The sequence below is a fragment of the Haliotis asinina genome, chromosome 5 (genome assembly GCF_037392515.1).
Source record: "Haliotis asinina isolate JCU_RB_2024 chromosome 5, JCU_Hal_asi_v2, whole genome shotgun sequence".
Classification (NCBI taxonomy): Eukaryota; Metazoa; Mollusca; class Gastropoda; order Lepetellida; family Haliotidae; genus Haliotis; species Haliotis asinina.
The window spans coordinates 10,522,579-10,543,889 of record NC_090284.1 but is presented as its reverse complement, the minus strand read 5'-3'; the positions used below and the strand labels follow the sequence as shown (position 1 = coordinate 10,543,889).

Below are 21,311 nucleotides of genomic sequence, written 5' to 3'. Positions count from 1 at the left end.
GTATTAAATGTTCCATAGAGAAAATGTTTTTCTCTTAGGTAATAAGTTTGTAACTGACTAATTTTTTGTAAAATTTATTCATAGTTTTGTATAAAGGTTTGTCATCAAACTGAACCAATTTTTAATGTAATTGAAATAAAGTTTTAAAGACATATTTTCATCAGTTAAGAGTGTCGGCCATGTTTGGGTATCCTGTCCCCCACCCCACTAACACGTTTCATCTTACCATTGTGTACATCTGTTTACATACATCTATATATACACATGATATACATATTATTTTATTTATTTAGTTCAAATATGCATATGCCATAAGACTCCTGTGTCTTGAGTTAAGGAGGAAAACAAAACCATTACTTGTGTCTTAGCGCATATCCTGACTGTGTCTTTTTATCAGGTCATTTGCGAAAATATTGAAGTATTCATTTCTTAAGATCACCTCACATTTCTACCTGTATAAAAGAAATGATCATTGATTTATAAGGTTTGTACATTTATGGAATATTTGGCTAAAAAAATCAATCACTGGTTCTCAGGATGAAAGAAAGATTGTTGCAGAAGGAAGACTATGTTTGAAGTGTGCAAAAAAGTATGTACCTGTCTAGTTGTCATACTTTGTCTGATTCAGTACTGGAATACTTTTTATTTGAGCAAGTTTACAAATATGAATTTGCCTGGGAACCAAACCTACTTTTTCAGCCTTATGGCTAGGATAGAAAGCTCAAATCACTTGTGATTTCAAGACAAAGGGATGTGATTTTCATTGATATTACTTCATTTTAATTGTAAAATATGTCATTATCGTTAGAAATATATATACATTTTGTTGGATTTTTAAAAAAAAATGTCTTTAAACATGTTGTAATTCTGTTGAATGTCATGATGAAGATATTTGGAAGCCCGTACAGTGGTGCTTTCAAAAGAGCCAAGGGATGCAGAGTAATGTTTGTGATTAATGATTGCTTCAGTCTGAAACCAATGACAGAGATTTATTTTCCTACTGAAATCCGTGTTCACTTGGATCAGTGTAAACCAGTGCTAATGTTATATTTTAGATGAGTAGTGGTCCAACAAATCATTGTTTCAACCTCATGTCTCATCACTTTATACTCTTTTATACTGACTTTGTTTTTTGTCATGGCTCAAATCACGCTTGCTGCTTTTTGTGGAAAAATGTCAAATTACTGTTCGCTTCAGGGAGGAGGAATCTATGTTTTGTGTTCACCATTTTGTCACTTGTTTCTTATTTTCTTGTTAATTTAACAGAAGTGATATACTCATAACCATATGTCAAATATTCATAAGGTCTGTAATCAAAGGTAATTGTTTGCAGTTTATATATTTAGACATGTGTATTGTCCAGTTCAACAATTTACTCTGTGTAGTTTGTGTATGTTGAAAATACAGCCATTTAGGTATGTGAAAGTTTGTCTGTGCTGGTCTTCATAAACATTTGTACTGACATGAAATTGACAAGATGAGGAGCACAGAGTTACGCTAATGTATGTAATGGACAAGACAGTTAAACATTTATCAGTTGTAATTCTACACATTCTGCCAGATGTGTTTGATAGGTGGCGCCTGGTTGTTTTATGGTGACATATTGTAGTTGTGTATAAGCATTCCTTGCTAGCCATTGTTGATCCATGTTGATCTCTAATATACTCTGATGCCACATAGTCAGCTGTATAGTCATCTTGTGATTATGTATCAAACTGTTGTTTACATGGAATATTTCCTAAAATGTTCTCTACCTGAACCACCTATAACTGTAGACCACCTGGGACTGATGTTCGCAGATTGACAAGAGAATGATGTCATGTTCTGACCACTAGGAAACTAACTTTGACTCAAAACTGGAACATTTGGTGGCTATGTTCAAATGTTTGTCACATCCTGAGTCTGGTGAAGTTCATCTGGTGAGTCTGATGATGTTCATCTGGTGAGTCTGGTGAAGTTCATCTGGTGTCCCCTGCTGTGATACTGCTGGGACTCTAAAATAAAAAATCATAAGATTAGTCATCAGCTGTTTCCTTAATTTCAACTCGTTAATGCAAATTTTGCCACTAAAATAGCAGTTACTAATGTACTCACTTTAATATGAGTATTTAAGGAATGAAATATTACAATAATAGTACAGTAAAGTCTGGTTGTGATCAACTATATGGAGTACCTTATTACTGCAGTTGCTATATGCATTTCAAATAAACTATACAGCAAGTGTCTGGGACTAAATGCATAACGTTTCTGCATATCTCTCAGCTCCAGAATAACCAGGTTGTAACCAATCTGGTGGTGAACGTCTCACCATATCAACAATTGGTCTTCAGGCAATATGAGAAGATTACCATGTTTCAGTTCATGACACCATTTCATGTCAATTTTGTGAAGACACCCAACAATATAAAAGATTCATGTTTGTAGTGTTCATAAGGGAAACTGTTGTAAATTATTGTCATAGAGTTACCTCCCTTTAGCACACATTGCCACAAAAGAAATCATCACCTTATTATAATCATGATGTGTGTTATTAAGTAAAGCTCAGATTATCTCTTTAAAAGGGCCTTCCATATCAGGTTTGTAATGACATAAATGAAATTTAGGTAAAGAGCAGTAACTGCAGACATTGTTATTTGGAATAGAACTCTGAACTCCAACAACTTACCTCAATAAACAGTTGTGAGCAGGCACAACCGGTCCAGTTGCCATTTATTTCATGAAAGTGTTGTGGTTGGTGATGTGTCCAAATTAATTACTTGTCCAGGGTATGATGTAGTGTCATGCTTGTTGTCCAATAGCCTGCCGGGCATTTTAACCTTGTCGAAAGTTACCTTTGATTACACATAGGGTTAGGTTAGTGTTAAATGAGAGAGTTTGTAATATTTTTAAAATTCTAATAAATATCAAACAGCTCAAGTCAGCTATATCTGTTTTTGATTCTCTAATGTGCTGTGCCATTTTTGATGATGTTGTGATGAAAGGCTTGCGTCCAAACGTGAAAAATTAGGGTGAGCTACAGGGTTTTAGGCTGTGTGTTTTTCTAAGAAGGATGTAGGGAAGTGATGATGATGATGATAGTATGATTACTGTATATCTGTGATAGGGTTCAGGAGGGGGTTCCTGTGTCAACACCAATTCATCTCTACATGTGTCATTGGGGGCACCTATTTTAGTGATAAATCTGTTTATTACGCAACTTGTTTTAGTCACTGTTTCATCAGTCAGTCTGATTCATTAATGTATCATGGCATACCCTGAAGAGGACATAAGATTGGGGGTATGCTCAGTGATAAATATTTCACAAACCATTAACCTTCTGATACCAAGGAACATTTCATACACCTATGTATTGTATACATGTAAGATTTAGCTTATAAAGCCTGACCATAAGTAATATTTTGATAAGCGTTCCACCAAGAATGCCCACCAAAATACCATAAGTACTTACAGATGAAGAAATAACTGTATTCTTACCCAAATAATTCATTTATTTTTGGGGGCCTATAGTTATTTTTAGAATTTATGATAACCTCAAATTTCAAGCCAGTTTCCTTGTTTTGTGTTGCCAAATTAACATATTTACTGGAATAAAATGTTTGAGTGAAGTAATGTCACCTATTTGTCCAGGAGAAACTTACAGGTTGAAGGTTTAGTTAGTGGATGAGGACATACACTCTCTGATTTTGAATGCAGTGTTTTAACAAGGCCTGCCTTTAATGTAGATTTAACGGTAAATTTCATTTTAGCATTTCACACTGTTAAACAATTTATTAAACATCAAAGAGTAGAGATCAAGAATTTTCTGATATTTTTTAGTTTTGAAATGTATTGACCTGATTTTGTGTAATAACTGCAAACACATCTTAGCTCCAAGGTCTGATTTGGATGAGTTGGTGGCTCGAGGTCAGTTTGACTATGTAATGATTGTGTTGATCACTGCATTACTGCAGGATTAACATTGTGTACCTCTACACTGTTGCAATCACCCTTCTACAGATGTGATTGTGTTACCCCAAACCCCTGCTTCATAGGCAGTGTGACAAGCTTAGGGCATGAGAGGCAATTGTTTACTGTTGATTAATAGTCTATGACTAACTGTTACTGTCATTTATGGCAGACTTATGTTGCTATGGTCACAAGCTGTTTACTGGATTTTGTTTGTTAATGCTCAGATGAGAGAATCAAATGTCACTGCAAGAACAGGCAGTTTTCAAGAACAGCTTCCAACAATTTTAAAGGAAATTGCTCAAATGAAGGCACTGGTTTGATTGTTGACATGTTAACTTTTTGTCCATAGACATGTAATGAGTTGCTTATGTCGCTGATGAGATGTACACCTCAAGGTCAAAGGTCAAGGGATGCGAAAAATGTAGTGTACCTGGCTGTTGCAAATGACATGTTATCAATTTTATCTTTTGATTTCAGGAATTTACAATGCATTTTTGTTGTAAAATATTTATGTATGGCAATTAAATCTATCTTATAACCACCGTTTGATGTTGGCATGGTGACTCAAGTGAATAAGGTTAATTCTTCATCATTCTCTACACACAGACCAGCCAGTATGTATGAACCTTTACAGAATCAGAAAGCCAGAATCTTTATGAAGTAATGATAGTATCCTGTGTGTATTTGATATCATCCTTGTACAGAGAATGAAGAAATCAGATTGGTCATCCTCCAGAAGTTAGGAAGTATATTTTCCTTAAATTATGACTAAGATTAGATACGTTGTCAAAGAAAACAATCTATTTTATGATAAACATTCAACAATTTAATTTGGACAAAAGACAGAATAAAGACACCAAGGCAAGGTAATATGATTGTAACTTATTAATCAGAGTTCAGATCCCAGTATATATATTACCATTCTCATCAATGTGTGTTACAGAAGTAAAATGTATGTTATTTAATCACTTTAAACTTACATCCAATCAATTTTATGTCTTTTTATATATTTTGTGTGAAAGGAAAAAAACAACCAACATATATACCTAAAGTATTATAATGACTGACAGTGAAATGTACATAGCTGCATGTAATGTGTCTTGGTGATTCGTTTTTTCCTTTCTTACAGAGCTGTGTATTGTGTTGTGTTGGTAGATCTTCTTTCGGGAAAGTGACACAGGCCAACTTGGGCAACCATTGCTAATACATTCATACCAGCAGTGAGGATTGCAAGTGGTTTTACATTTTTAAGGCATTTTTAATTGCATCTACTGTCAAGTACATGAATTATTATAACATATTATTGAAGCCACTAGATAATTTACTGACATATATATATTTTTGCTTGTTAATATTCAAATCAACTTCAAATATGCTAATCAGGTTTTGATTGAATCATCTGTTGCTTCTTCACATTAATAAATTTCTGAATGAAAAATTAAATATCTTAGGAATTAATTTGATATTGTCATTATCTCTGATTTGGAACAAAGCGCACAAATTGTTTTTGCTTACCAAACAGAGATAACATTTCCTTGAAAACTTGAATGATGCTTTTTTTTGGTTTTTGTTTTTGGGGTTATTGTTTTGATGAGTTCAGGTCCAGTCCATTGATGCACTGGTTACATGACCTTTAAATGGCTTTTTTTAGTAGTAACAAAATTTACATGGTGAGGATATTTATAACACATTTATCACCTAATGGAATTAAGTAGGCCATATGCATTGCTGTAGAGACCTGTGTCATTTTTTTCAGATGACTGTTTTGTCCTGTATGCACATGGCAGCCCCAGGTAGAGTTGAATCTCTTGAAAAACAGGTTCAGTTCTGCCCTAGCCTGTTTTGCAATTGGTTGTTACTTGTATTTGGTTGTGTCAACTACTGCAATATTTTTTTCCACTTCAATTTATCATACATTGTTTGTTAGATGTTCATTACTAGAGAGGATCTGCTGAATAAACTTTCTTCTACATTTTCTTGCTTTTCTTCATTAATGGGAACCACTGCTTTTGATAGGGTGCTCATTTTCATGAGGTCCATACAAGTTACGTAGTAAGTGGGTAAGTAAAACGTGATTTTTTTTGGTGCTGAATTGGGCCCATTAGACCTTGAGTGAGTGAGTGAGTTTAGTTTTATGCTGCACTCAGCAATATTCCAGGGATATGGTGACAGTCTGTAAATAATCGAATCTGGACCAGACAATCCAGTGACCAACAACATGAGCATCGATCTGCGCATTTGGGAACCGATGACGTGTCAACCAAGTCAGCGAGTCTGACCACCCGATCCCGTAAGTCGCCTCTTACGACAAGCATAGTCGCCTTTTATGGCAAGCATGGATTGCTGAAGGCTTATTCTACCCCGGGACCTTCACGGGTCCATTAGACCTTGAATCCAAGACTGGCACTAAAAAAAGTTATAACCATACATGATTTGTTTCTGCAGTACACTTACTTGAGGACTGCATAAGCTTCTGATAATTTAATCACTTAATCTCTTAGTTTATTCTGTCATACTTAGAAATGACTGAAGACAGGCCTTTCCAAACAGAATTGTCTCCCTTGGTGCGTTTGGGCGTCATGATCATGATGATGAATAAATCTAGCCATTTTAGTAGTATTATTTTGTCTACAAAACACTTCAACTATTGTATAAATGTCTTAACAAACCCCACAAATGTGTTTGTCAAGTATTAGACTCACGTATACCTCAAGTGATTGACCTGATGACTTAATCCCAGTCAGTAGGCTGTGAGGGTGCACGTGCAGTCCGATGTACCTGTATATTCATATAGTGTATGTAAGTCAAATGATCTTCAGTGAGCGTTATGAATTAATACTCAGTTATACCGTTTATGTGGGACTAAAGGACTGCCCTTTCATCTGCTAGATGACTGACACAGCCTGGTCTCTGATTGTTTGAGGTTAAGTTGCAGCATTTGTAACTGGCGAATAACAATCACCAGATATGAGCCAGATGTGCCAATATTCATAAAAGAAGTGACTGACATAAAATAATTTCCAAATAACTTCCATAGGGACATTCGCTAAGCCATGGTAAATAGGGCAACAGTTAGAAATAGACCTGGGCCAAGGTCAGGTTATAATGGCAATATTTACGATAAAAATGTATAAAACGCAACATTTTTTTCATATTTTAGATCATATTTTTAATTATCTACAGTGATCAAAGTGTATTCAGTATTTAACATTAATGCCAGAACAATGATCAATCTCCATTACCTGTAAAAACAAATCCAACAGGACCAAATAGGGCGTATCATTGTTGATGCATCAAATCAGTGATGACACCGAGTGTTCATGGTTAAGTATTTCCTGCTTAAAAGGCAAGAAAAATGTTTCAGAAACGTTCTTTGGCAACAGAACTGGGGCAGTTTGTCTCTCTTCTCCCACATAGTCAACATAATTTATGCTTCGTAGCTTTGGTGAAACTCGGATATGGCTTTGAAACCACATTGTTGTCCGACGCCAAGGAAGAATGGGTGCACCTTGAAAACACCTGTCCGTTATTTCCATATACATTCCACAAGGGAGTAAGGACAGATCATGTATATTCCCCAAGACTGGTTTGTATATGTTCGGAACTCTGTTGCAAGGACTGGGTAATGGAGGTTGCTGAGCCATCAGAATTCACATGGTTGTCACAAGGACTGTGTCATCTCTGTTCGTCAACAAGGTTGCAAAGGATGGGTTATGGTGGCATATCTTGATGGTTGCAAGGACAGTGTCATGTCTGTTAATCAACATGGTTGCAAAAATTGGTTATGTAGGCATATCTTGATGGTTGCAATGGCAGTGTCATGTCTGTTAATCAACATGGTACCAAAGGATGAGTTATGGTGGCATTTCTTGATGGTTGCAAGGACTGACACGTTAACATAGAGTCAATGTCATGTAAGTGCTTCCTTTCAATGGCCGCACCCCGGGGCCATATAGGTGCCTGAAGATGGCCGTAAGGCCTGGGCCATGTAAGCGCCTGTAGATGGTTGCAAGGATTTGCAGTGTCCTTTCAATGGCCGCATCCCTGGGTCATATTAGTGCCCGGGGATGACCGCAAGGCCATGTAAGTGCCTGTAGACAATCGGAAGAATATGTAGTCTCCTTTCAATGGCCGCATCCTTTGGCCATATAAGTGCCTGAAGATGGCCTCAATGACATGTTGTCTCTTTTCAGTGGCCACAGGGCTTGGGCCAAATAAGTGCCTGTAGATGGTCGCGAGGTCTGGGTTATGTGTGTTGTATGATGGTTGCAAGGACCAGCGTGAACTGCTTTTTAGAGGTATTTTTTGTCAGTATGACCTTTTCCCGTCTCTATTGATATTTCGAAAAAGGAAATTAACGGGAGCAAGATAATACGTGTCAGTCTCTCTTGCGGGTAGCCAAACAAACCATTCAACTGCAGACCCACCGGACTGAGTGACACACCAACTAGTACCGCATGTAGGTGGGGCTCCTGATTCCCTGGACAGGAATCCATATTGTGCAGTAGGCATGCCTGTCATAAAAATAATTTTAAAAATATCGCTTGTAGGGCTGTTATATTAACTAAGGAAGCCATCTGCCAAACATTAAACTCCGAACATAGAGGGATACAGTGTAACACCAAATTCAGCCTACGTACCACCAAATCCAGACAGTACTGCCAAATCAGCCAGTATGCCACCAAATCCGACCTCTGTACCACCACATCAAGTAAGTGTACCACCACATCCAACCAGTGTACCCTCAAATCAAGCAGGTGTACCCTCAAATCAAGCAAGTGTACCACCACATCCAACCAGTGTACCCCCAAATCAAGCAGGTGTACCACCACATCAAGCAGGTGTACCACCACATCAAGCAAGTGTACCACCACATCCAACCAGTGTACCACCAAATCAAACAAGTGTACCACCAAATCAAGCAGGTGTACCACCACATCCAACCAGTGTACCCCAAAATCAAGCAAGCGTACCACCACATCCAACCAGTGTACCACCAAATCAAGCAAGTGTACCACCACATCCAACCAGTGTACCGCCAAATCAAACAAGTGTACCACCACATCAAGCAAGTGAACCACCACATCCAACCAGTGTACCACCAAATCAAACAAGTATACCACCACATCAAGCAAGTGTACCACCAAGTCCGACCGGTGTACAACCAAATCCAACCTGTGTACCATAAAACCCAGCAAATGTACCACCAAATCCACCTGTCAGATTTGCTGGGTACCAGCAAGGAAAGAAGGAGACAAAACGAACTCATACGTATGCGGATTCCCTGAGTATCAAATGATTTGCTACTTCGTCATAATCTCAGAAGAAAATGAACGAAGTCCAATTCTCTCAAAACATCTGTTCACAGGACAAACTGTTTCTTTCTTTACCAGAGACCACAATATGGTCGAATAGTATTCCGATTTTGGTCTCCGTCTTGACCCATGGGGTGTCGTCAAAACACGGGGTAACCAATGAAAGTCACATCACGGTCTTCACCAATAGTACGCATTGATGAGCTGAGCAAACTGATGCATCGTCAGGGAGAAGACCCGGGTTCCATTACTCACGTGGGTACATTATGTGAAGCCGATTTCCGGTGTCCCACCCCACCCTCGTCGTCGTGACATTGCTGAAATATTGCTAAATCAATGCTGCGTATATAGCCATACTGGCACGCTCACAATTCTAACACGTGAGGTATAGTACAGTATGGTTCAAAATTATTGAGAATAGCTATAGCATTTCATATTATTAAACGAGAACAAATCAGATAAAATTGAATGTATTGTGAAAGTGAACTGACCTTTTCATGTTGTGTAGGTAACAATTTAATACTTTGTCAAGTCTCCTTGAGCTTCACGGCACACTCTAAGACGGGTAGGCATACTTCCTATCAGAGAGGTTAGTGTCTCGTGAGTTATGCTGTCCCAGTATCGGACCACTTCTCTCTTCATGTCTTCAATTTTTGTCAACCCCTTTTGATTCACACATTCCTTCATCATCCCCCAAATATTCTCAATGGGATTTAAGTCAGGACTATATGCAGGAAATGGTAATGCAGTCACATTTTTCTCCTGAAACCACTGCTTCGCATGTTTTGCGGTGTGTTTAGGATCATTATCTTGCTGCAAAATCCAGTCATTTCAATAAAACACATGTGCACTTGGAAGGAGAAAATTATCTAATATGTTAGTGTAGCGTTGACTTGTCAGATTTCCCTCAAACACACACAGCGGGGTCGTTCCTAATAAGGATATCCCTCCCCATACATGAAACTTTGGGCTGTATTTAGGTCGTCGATACAACGATGCTGACGCAAACTTTGTCCATATTTTCAAATTATTGGGATATACCCATATTGAGCTTTCATCAGTAAAAATCACATTTTCCCAGTCAAAGTTTTCATGTGCCAAACACCACTCAACACGCCTGTCTTTATGTTCTTGTTTCATGAGAGGAGAAGGAATTCCAGTCTTTTTCTCCCATCCAAGATCAATCAAATTTCTTCTAACTGTAGATTTTGATACAACTGTTGATCCCCTTTCTATCATTTCATACCTGATGTTGGAGATGCTTGCCCTTTGCTTTTTAGACGCTAAAATTCCCAGCCGGACGCGATCTGAGAAGTCCAATTTTCTGGGTCTCCCTGCTCCTTTCTGGTGCCCAAAATCCTTTCCCTCTTTAAAATTCTTCCTAATCCTATACACAGTAGAACGAGGAGTCCCTGTTCTCTCTGCCAATGTATTTACATCATCAATTCCTTGATTACACAACTCAAAAATCAACCTTCTTTTATCTTCAACAGACATTGTTGACAGTGCTGAGGAAAATGACGTCTGCTACAAATTCAGGGGAGGTAACTCTAATTGTACTATACTCAGTAGGCAAAGATGAGTTACCTCCCTTATACCATTACTTAGTTTTAAGTATCAGTGAATCAGTTGAGGTGTTAGGATAGCTCAAAGTAAGAAGAAAAATTCTCAATAATTATGAACCAGACTATATGTGTTTGTGAGCTAGGCGTTTACAATAAACTACGAACTAAGAGAAACGGGTTTTACATGTTTGTATAAAATATATTTTAATTCCACCGAGTCAAGTTTATAACGAGCTGAATGTGTATTCACCTTATGCACTCGCATGGCCCGACATCTGTCGGTGTAGGTAACTTGGATCACGTTAAACGACGATACATATCTCACAAGGAGATTATGCCAAACCTAGGCCATACACATCACCGGTGCTCTCTTCCAGCAGTCCGAGCAGGTCAACGCATTGGAAGTGCTCTGTGTCAGTGCGAATTGTGTCCTGGTGTGAAATCCTGGGTGGTTCAGGTGCAGCTGAAGCATGAAGACAGAGGTACGAAACAGGATGTCCGTTGTACACCTTGAGCTTTCCATGGCAACAAGTGTGACTTAGACTGACAATGGAGGAAATGCGGGGACTATTGATGACTGTGTCTACTTGTTGTCCTTATACTGTCACACAGTCTCCCACATCTGTCCTTATTCTGCCACACAGTCCCCCATTTCTGCCCTTATCCTGTCACACACTCTTCCATCCCTGCCCTTATACTGACACAGTCTCTCATGTCTATCCAGATATCTGTCACAAATCTGTCACAAATATATATATAAAACAATATAACACAGGAGAGTTTGTACAGGCAACGAAGTCTAGTTATGTGTTTGTGTGCCTGTGATATTTTTCACTCAAAGTTTAGCCAGACAAATGTATCAGCAGGAACTAAGCCCCAACGGCCATTTCAACATACTCACGCATTAGTGCACTTTGAAAATGTATATACTATCAAAGACAAGAAATGCATATGCGGTTTGTATTTTTTTTTTTTTTTTAAAATCCATTAATTACCTACTACAACGGAAGTGTTGATGACACAGTTTTACACAACCACACAAGTAAAACAATTGATTTTACCTGAAAATGTTGATTTTGGTGTGATTTCTTACAAGGATTAGAAAGGCATCGCCACAACGCAACGGAAATCACCTTCCAGTTGAAACTGTGCAGCAAAGAGCATTCACTGTCTGGCTATAAATATCCAGATTACTTTCAGAAACTGTCACTCGTTTTGAAAGAGTTTCAAGGTCAAATCACTACGTCGGGTTTTGACTCTGCGACACGGAAAATCGCCATTGAGAGAATGCATGCTGGAGATTATCAATCTTCTAGCTGTTGCCAGGCGTCTGGATGTTAGTCTGAGCAAGATACCATGGCTTGCAGCTAGTTCAACCGAACAGGTATTACAAGTGAACGTCTTCGTACAGGCGCACCTCGAGTTACCACTGCAGGCCGAGATCGGTACATCCGGGTGCTACAGTTACGTGACCGTACTGACACGGGTGAGAACACAACGGCCAGGATGCCTGGACTTCAGAGGATATCCGGCCAAACTGTGCGGAACAGGCTGAAAGAGATTGACCTGAAAGCCAGGACACTCGTCGCGCTCAATGTCTCCGGTATTTCAAAGTACCCACTTGGTTGTATAGACGTTACCATCTTGTAAACTGGTGCACTAATGTCTACTTGTGGACGAGTTATACATGTTTGAAATACAACATTTTCAAAACAGATTTTCGTAAAGATCTATGTTTTACTTGTTTTGATAGTATATATCTAAATGATCCCACTTCATCAACAGTTAGGGCACATTTGGGGATGTTGTACACACGTGCCCCTTGGCGTTCAACAAGTAACACTAGAGCGCTTGTGTGGTATATGTGGACTCACTCCTGCTGGGGCTCGACTGGTCTTGTACTGCAACCTAAATAGACCGCACCAACGTACCCAGTTCACACAGAGACTCGGCATCTCGTTTGTAAATAAAGAGCCAATACGTCCATAATTACGTATGGCTGGTGTAACCTTTTATTTCCAACTGTTGTGGAATGGCGCTAGAATTATGGCATTTCATTTCGAAAGGTGACATTGCACTTGCTAGACATGTTATCATATTTCTAATGTTTGGTTTAAGTTACCTTTATTCATTTTGTCCTTCTGTGCTGTTTAAGTAATCCAAAGCCATAAAACACGTCCATATATAGCGTCTATACTTTAACAATGTCTTACGACAGTCGTAGCTTTGGGGCCATGGTTACAAAGGCGCCACGATGACCTCAGGCCAAGTATGGGAGCTAGAACACCTTTACGCGATGGTCAGATAGTGCAACAGATGCAATATCTTTCATAAACAATTGAAAGTGAGTGAGTATGATGTCACGTTGCTATAAGCTATAATACTACTACAGTATATATGTAGCAACATATACCTTCACGCTTTGTTCTAAAGGGGGCTGAACATTCCGGGACTTCCGCGAGTAAAAGAATGTTAGTCTACGTCAGTTGTCCTCTGTAATATTACACTGCTATCAATTCCTGATTAATCATCACTGTTGATCCGGTGGCTAATAGCAGGAGTAACCATAAAAGCGGTCACAATCGGCGGGTCACACATTGTGACATTTCTTCTTACTCGATCTGTAACACCATTTTTATTTTCCGAATCAGTCTGTGAATACCTTAAACAGAGGTGCAAGGAAAAGGATGCACACTGTTTGATGGTGACTGTATATAACTGTATATAGGTATATACCCACCTGCCTGTATAAGAGGCTTTGGGGATTTATAGTATGGGAACAATGGCCATGAACGCACTATGTTTAGTGACTTAGTCCGTCCTATATAACTGAGCTCACAGCTTACCTCGCACAGGAATTTGACCTAGTTAGGTGATCTCGGCAGGATGTTCCTCGAGAGAGTTACAGAAAGGTTAGGAGAGAAGGGCATGTGGGATAGGAGGGAGGGTGTCAGGTGGGGCCTTCAGTTGGTCAATATTTACAATGGTTAACTATGCGTTCTCTGTATGTACAAGGTCGCTGAAATAGGGGTAGTATATCTCCACTGACCAGTCTGATGACAAAGCATATACGAAAGAGGTCAGAGCTTTTGCATACTTGTGTTCAGCTAATATATGCATGTCGTCGTACCTTATGCTCAAACTAAGCATACCTTCAACCCTGTACTATAAAAGACTCAATTTTGCTTAAATGTGGTAGTGTTACTCACAGAAGCCATTGGTAAAGACAGGTATACATACAGTCATACTTCCAGATGCACAGCAGTACTCATGAGAGCACAGTGGTACTCACACGTGCACGATGGTACTTACAGGTACATAGTTATGGTACTTACGGATACACAGCGGTACGGGTACGCAGTGGTACTCACATGAGCGTAATGTTACTTATAGACACAAGGTTGTACAGAGTGGTACTTCCAGATGCACAGTGGTACTCACAGTGGCAAAATGGTACTCACACCAGCGTAGTGGTACTCGGGAGAATCGTTGGTACACAATAGTACTTATGGGTACAGGAGCTCAGTGGTGCGAACAGATACACAGTGGTACCCACAGTGGCAAAATGGTACTCACACCAGCGTAGTAATACTCAGAAGTGAGTGAGTTTAGTTTTACGCCGCCCCCAGCAATATTCCAGCTATATGGCGGCGGTCTGTAAATAATCGAGCATGGGCCAGACAATCCAGTGACCAACAACATGTGCATCGATCTGCGCAACTGGAAACCGATGACATGTGTCGACCAAGTCAGCGAGCCTGACCACCCGATCCCGTTAGTCGCCTCTTACGAGCATAGTCGCTTTTCATGGCAAGCATGGGTTGCTGAAGACCTAAATACTGATAAAAACCGATAGTTCCCCGAAAATGAGGTCCTGTCCTTAAAAATAGGCCATCTTCAAAAAGAATATGGCAGAAACATTCGTTCTCCTTGTGGTTCCTAGTAATCATCAACAATTAACAAAGCTGCAACACAAAATATATATCCCGATTAACTGGCACATACAGATATATATTATAAAGATTTAATGAATATTCATATACACATTAAATAGTGATTATTGAATAAACAGCGATCGACTAATGACAACACATGGGTGAAACGGGATATTATCACATTACCTACACTAGACTTGAGCAAGTCTCCGAGGCAATTATTATCAAGTGAAATAATGATTTATAGTTTCTGTATGTAATGTGAACTAGTTGTCATTGTGAGAGTCTGGAGTACGGGTACTATGAAGCACATTGAGACCTGCATATTACAAATATGTAATTACGATTTATCAATGAACGTTCATCTTCGAGGAAGGCCACGCACACACACAAGTACGCAAGCACGCACGCACACACACAAATATTCATTATCACTTCAACCGCGTAATGATGCATGGTTGAGGGTGTTTCGTGTTAGCTATATAAAACTAGGTCACGTGACCGACAGAGAGCAGCAAGGTGAATCAGAATTGGTGGACAACATCATGAACACCATCGTCTCTGATCGGTCCAATCCCCGTCTGGGGGTAAGGAAGTGTTGGTGAATATAATGTTGAGTTTTCTTCTGACCCTCACAAACACGTACAGACAGGTACACAAACGCGTCCCTTGGTGCATTTTATCACAACATCTCAGTCTGTTAGATAGGTATAAGTTTGGTTTGTAGCAATTTTCCAATATTTCATACCTCAAACACCCCACCCACACGTTTCCACATTACTGGTACACACAACAGCTGACCCAGAAAGGTGACATCAGGCGTTTCGCGTTTACCATAAACAACAGCTGGTGTGTGTTCTGAATCATGACGTTGCTTAACTCACGTGTTAAAACCTTCAGGATATTAAATTACACTAATGATGCTGTAGCGTGTGAACGTGTGAATTGCCATGATAATTATTGTAATCATGGAATACCTGTGTTATGTGTATAAATGCAAAACGTTTTGGGGCTAACTTTGTTTTGTCCTCGTGAACGAGGGGCTGATGTGGTTGTGTAAAAACAGCATTCACCAAACTCAAAAGTTCACACAAGTGTAGTCAGTTGTTGAGAGCGAATGACATTGAGTGCTAGCTATGATTTTTGGCAATACATGATGCAGCTGAATACTGAACTTAATTACATATAAGCTAAGTCTGAACGATAAGAAAGAAAATATAATTCTCCACTGGTCACAAATACTATACTGTTTACTATTTTGCTGTACTATGCAGTAATTACATAAATATTACATACTCTATACCATACATTATGAATGTGCTCTGCTCCCAGAATGCAATTTTTTTATAATATTTTATTTTATGGTCTCTGCTCTATCGTCTTTAAATCGTTTTAGATGAATTTGGCCTTCAGAATAAAACATATAGCATGGGAGTTGGTGTTCCCATTTTTTTTCATGTGTTTATTATGCTGTATACTTTTTACTACATCTGTTCACAGCATCCTCGCGTACAGTTGTGAGCGACCCGTTGCGTCAGCGTTTAATCACGTGAGCACCGAGCTGACATGTTTGCTTTTGTGTCTTTTGACCTCGTCATATGTCGTCTGAAACTTCAAGTTGAACCGTTTGTGAAATGGTTTCTCCCCATTGAAATCCTGCGTTTGTAACTAATATCGTACTTTACTTATCAAAATTTCCCAGGTAAATCTCTTATACGTATCTTATAAGAACTTACGAATTACAAAATATATCTGACGTGCATAGAGTACATAGCATGTTGTTTACCTTTTCGTGGGGTTTACTGCGGTGACTTTTCACGTTTGACCTTCTTTGAAAATACGATTGGTTAAAATTAGTCATGTGCTGGACACACCTCCAACCGGAAGGTCACCTCAAGGACGTCTGTTGGCCAATCAAATGAAAGTGCTTATCGACCATATCAATCGTGCTGTGCGTTGCAGTCAGGCAAAGAGAAATAATTCATCAAACTTGACGATTCTTTCGTGTAGGGAGGAATCTCACAGGTAGCAAGATGTTGCGTCGTGTTTCAAGCGAACTATTGCAGATCTCTCAGAAAGCTGGAGTTCGTAATGCTGTCAGGGCCACGACCGTTTCTCGGCCGTATTCATCCGAAATTGCAGAGAAAAGTGACGACGAACTGAGTTTTAACGAAACAGTCGACAAATTCTTCGACAAGGCTTCTGCCTTGATCGAAGAAAGACTTGTCCATGATGTTAAAGGCAGGAATATGACCCATGAAGACAAAGTTAAACGAGTACGCGGAATTTTGAAGATAATTAAACCTTGCAACCACATTTGTTCGATGTCATTTCCAATCAAGCGAGACAACGGAGAATATGAGGTTATCGAGGCATACAGAGCCCAGCACAGCCAGCACAGAACACCATGCAAAGGAGGTGACACATTAGTCTAAAACATATATATCTATGTGAACTTTCTCTGTGTCTCTTTATTGTATGCTTATATATCATATGCATTTATATCTGTCATGAATGATACTGGTGTAGATAGCAGCATTGTCATATTGAGCTGATAATTCACATGTAAGTTTTAATTATTTCATTATAAATAAGAGGTAAGCTTTACATTTAAAGGTCGGATTTAGCTGAACTGGTAATTTGAAGCGCCCATAAAATCCCCACTTGAAGGACAATCAGGACGTAAGCAGCTGAATACTGGGCCATTCAGATCCTATTTGATGTGTCTAGAACTATGGGATTTGTGTAAGCCTCATGTTGTTAGTAAGTTATATTTATCTAAATTGTCTGCATGTACGTATTAACATAATCATGAATACTGGCATGTATTTGAAAGCTAATGTAACATTTTTCTTTCCAAGGTATCCGATACAGTCCTCTTGTCAATGTTGATGAAGTGAAGGCTCTTGCTGCTTTGATGACCTACAAGTGTGCTGTGGTGGATGTTCCTTTTGGTGGTGCTAAAGCTGGTGTAAAGATTGATCCCTCAAAATACTCAGAAAATGAGTTGGAAAAGATAACAAGACGACTGGCAGTTGAACTAGCTAAAAAGGGCTTCATTGGTTGGTTTTGATAGAATGCCATTTCTTTTACCTCTTTACCATTGTGTCATGTAGGTTGATTAAAAGTCTTTTTATAACCTATCTGAAAATAAAAATCTCCTTTTAAAGCAAATGTTGTTAAAACGTCCCAAAATTTATGCTTTGGGTAAATATGTTTTGGTCTTTAAAAACAAATCAAAAGTGATATACTTAGCTACAAATATGTCATAGATCTCATTCAGTTTTGATGTGTTTGCTTTTGAAAGCATAAAAAAATGCCCCAAACCAGGAAATCGGTGGACCAAGCACAGTTCACACAGGTGTTAACATGTTACCGCTGCATACATTATGTAGGTCCAGGCATCGATGTACCAGCCCCGGATATGGGCACTGGTGAGAGAGAAATGGCCTGGATTGCAGACTCATTTGCCAATACTCTGGGTATGTAGATCATCATCAAACATTTAATATGTATAATCTAACCATGTCATATCTTTCACAATCATAAGGTGCGGGCATTGATGTCCCTGCCCCTGACATGGGTACGGGAGAGCGCGAGATGAGTTGGATTAGTGACACATATTCACAGACTCTTGGTAAGATATAGTGGAGGTATACCACACACTTGTTTCAAGCCAAATAGTATTTAATACTCACACAGTTTCACATTGATTTCAGTGAATGGGGTAGTTGGGTTTTTCTGATTTCTGAAAGCAGTCTTGTTTTTCATTATATGGGATTTCCTGAAATCTGCTGTATATCATGTTCTCATTGTTGCCTGTACATGTAAAATTATTCTGTCCAGAAGCTTCAAAACTGATTGTCCTTCACTCAGTCATTTCATCTCAATGATAAATCACATCTGGGGTTGAATTGCCTCTGTACATTCTTCTGTTTCATGACCTGTTTTGCTTATTGCCTGTAATACTGATCAGAAGGACATTTATCTAAGGCATGGTATAAGGTTTCATCACTTTTAAAGATAAACAGCATAATCTATTCAAACTAACATTTGTTACACCTGTTAGGTTCAAATTCATAATTGAAAGATCATGGTTGGGCATGCTCCATATTATTCATATGAACTATTAAACTTTGAATATTTGCCATCTTTCTATATTTTGTGGATACTGAGTTTAAATACTATTGTTTGGCTTGAAATCAGTGAGTTTCTAGGCCCCAGGTTTGACAACAGTCTTGCTTGCTTTTCTGGTTTTGTTTTGGATTCGGGATCTATTTGTTTATGTTTGTTGCCATTTCTGTTTTAATACAACTAGAACTCCTCTCTTCTAACACATCTTATACAGTATAGAATAAGCAGATTTTTTTTATGGTGATGTCAGTAGCAACTGTGGTGATCTGTAGATCTGTACAGACACTCAGTTCTGTTTTTCTTAACTCTATGTTGTATACATGCATTTCTTTCAAATGATTTTGGTCCCTTCCATCAGACCAGACATATTTTCATCTCTTCATTTTTTTTAATTAGGTCTGTTCATTTTTCTGTCTATTCCATTTTCTGCATTGTTTAGTCTTTTTAGTGCCACTTTAACAAAATTTGATTGTTTATTTCTTTGACTCATGTTGATTAGTTGATAATGGCGGGATGTGATTCTTTCTTATCAATACTAAATGAGGAAGTCATTGATACACATTAATACAAGCTATATCTCATGTTCAGTTTCTTGACAGAGGGGCTTTATCAAGTATCCTTTTGCAAGCCTATTTTTGTGTTGGTAATGATTTTTTTGTACGTGGAAGTTTTTATTTTTCTCAAGCTTTTTTTGTTCTGTCATATATACATGTAAATATATCACTGGGTCTTACTTCAGTTGGAGTGGAATAAATTTGATCAAATGATTAAGATGATGTCATCTGGGGTTTGTCTTGAACTGCTTAGAACCTGATATTAGGGGTTTCGGTCAAAATTCCAAATTGAAATTAAGCTTTTCATATGTCACGTTATGTGGAGGTGACTTGTATTTCACTGACAAAAGCACGATTAGAGAGAATGGGTAAGTTGTCATTATTGCACTGAATGCTTTGTAAGGGAAGTCATTCCCTTGCATTTTTGCAATAATGTCCATGGTGATTCCACAGTCTTGTATAATCCCCAAGATAATCCATGGCTGCTATAAAGCAAGGAAAGTTCCACTGTGATCACACATCTTCACTTCATCGTCAGTGGCATATCAACCAATTAGCTAGTGTTTTCAGATTTTTCATAATGTGAGGATTATCAAGCAAAGTTCAGTGTGGATGGTAATATAAGGTGTCCATTGGATATCCTTGTATTATTGGTTTTCAGATGCTTGAGAAACATTTGCTATACCTCTGAATTTAAGAATATACAAAATAACCATTATTGAATATTTCTGTACTAGGGACACTTAACGGTAGTTTTAAATACTAAATCGATCCCAGATGTTGTAATCATCCATGGGCTGACAATGTAGTTCTACTTTCAAGTTGAATTCAACACAAAGCCAAAATGTCTGTTGTCATTCCTGTTGTCAGTGACTTGATTAACTGACCGTGCACTAGCTTCCCTAATTCCAAGATCACTAAGATTTTGCCAGCACGCTGACTTGTTTAACGTTTAATATGCACTACAGCGATAGATTTGTAATCTTAGTGTTAATTGTTGCCTATAATACCTATGGAGTATTATGCTTTCTCTATCAAAGATTTCTTGAAGGTTTCCATGCACTGGAATCAACTAAAATCAATTATACTGAGGCAAATACAAGTTATGAGCAAATATTGCTATTCTTGAAAATGTCAAGAATTTATCTGCTACAATGTGAAGGAATAATTTCCACTTTCTTAGGAAAGGTGCTGGCTAATACTATAGTATTATTATTAGTAGGAACTGAAGATAGGTATCTAAGTTTTGTTTCTTTTTTTGACAACTTTTGTTGGCAGTTTTTCTAAAAGGTGTTTTCAGTTCTGTCCAGACCAGTTTGTTTTGGTTTCTATATAAGCCTACCCTTCATTTTGTAAACAGAAAGATGAAAAGGAGCAAATATCCTAAACAATGATGTGTTTGGTTGACTTGTTCAGAAGTGAACTGGAATTCATAAATGAATGGCTTCTTGTTTCAAGTAGTACTTCTTATTACTTCAAGTGTCATGGAGGTAGCTTTTTTCCAGAGGAGCATTTTTGGTAAATGTGATTGCATTCTTATGTTAAGGCTGTGATGGTGTGGTGGAGTAGCCTAGTGGTGAGAGTGTTTGCTCATCTCACCGAAGTCCTGGTTTCGGTTCCTTACATGGGTATAATGTGTGAAGCCTATTTCTGGGGCCTCTCATATTACTGGAATGTTGCTAATGATGGTGTTGTATAATATTCATGATCTTGTTGAGAAAATGATTAATAAAGATTCCTTTGTAGGAGTAAATCAGTACTAAGAAATGTAAGAATTAACTAACAGGATCACATTGTCAGATTTGCTGACTTTGTTGAAACATGACATCATATCCCAGTTGAAGAGATCAATTATGATGC

The 21,311-nt window shown here is 38.4% G+C and overlaps 1 protein-coding gene across 4 annotated transcripts in view; it reads left to right on the top strand.

The window, feature by feature from the left end:
• The first annotated feature begins 16,335 nt into the window (after window positions 1–16,335).
• Window positions 16,336–21,311, top strand: part of LOC137283689 (glutamate dehydrogenase, mitochondrial-like) — a 127,734-nt gene continuing 122,758 nt past the window's right edge. For 2 of the 4 annotated variants that reach the window (XM_067815343.1, XM_067815344.1), the window contains exons 1-3: window positions 16,707–17,181; window positions 17,625–17,825; window positions 18,314–18,400. In XM_067815343.1, coding sequence (XP_067671444.1) covers window positions 16,797–17,181; window positions 17,625–17,825; window positions 18,314–18,400 — 673 coding nt within the window. In that variant the 5' untranslated portion in view covers window positions 16,707–16,796. Of the gene's footprint in view, window positions 17,182–17,624; window positions 17,826–18,158; window positions 18,246–18,313; window positions 18,401–21,311 lie in introns of all 4 variants that reach the window. The other 2 variants (XM_067815341.1, XM_067815342.1) reach the window with 2 other exon arrangements.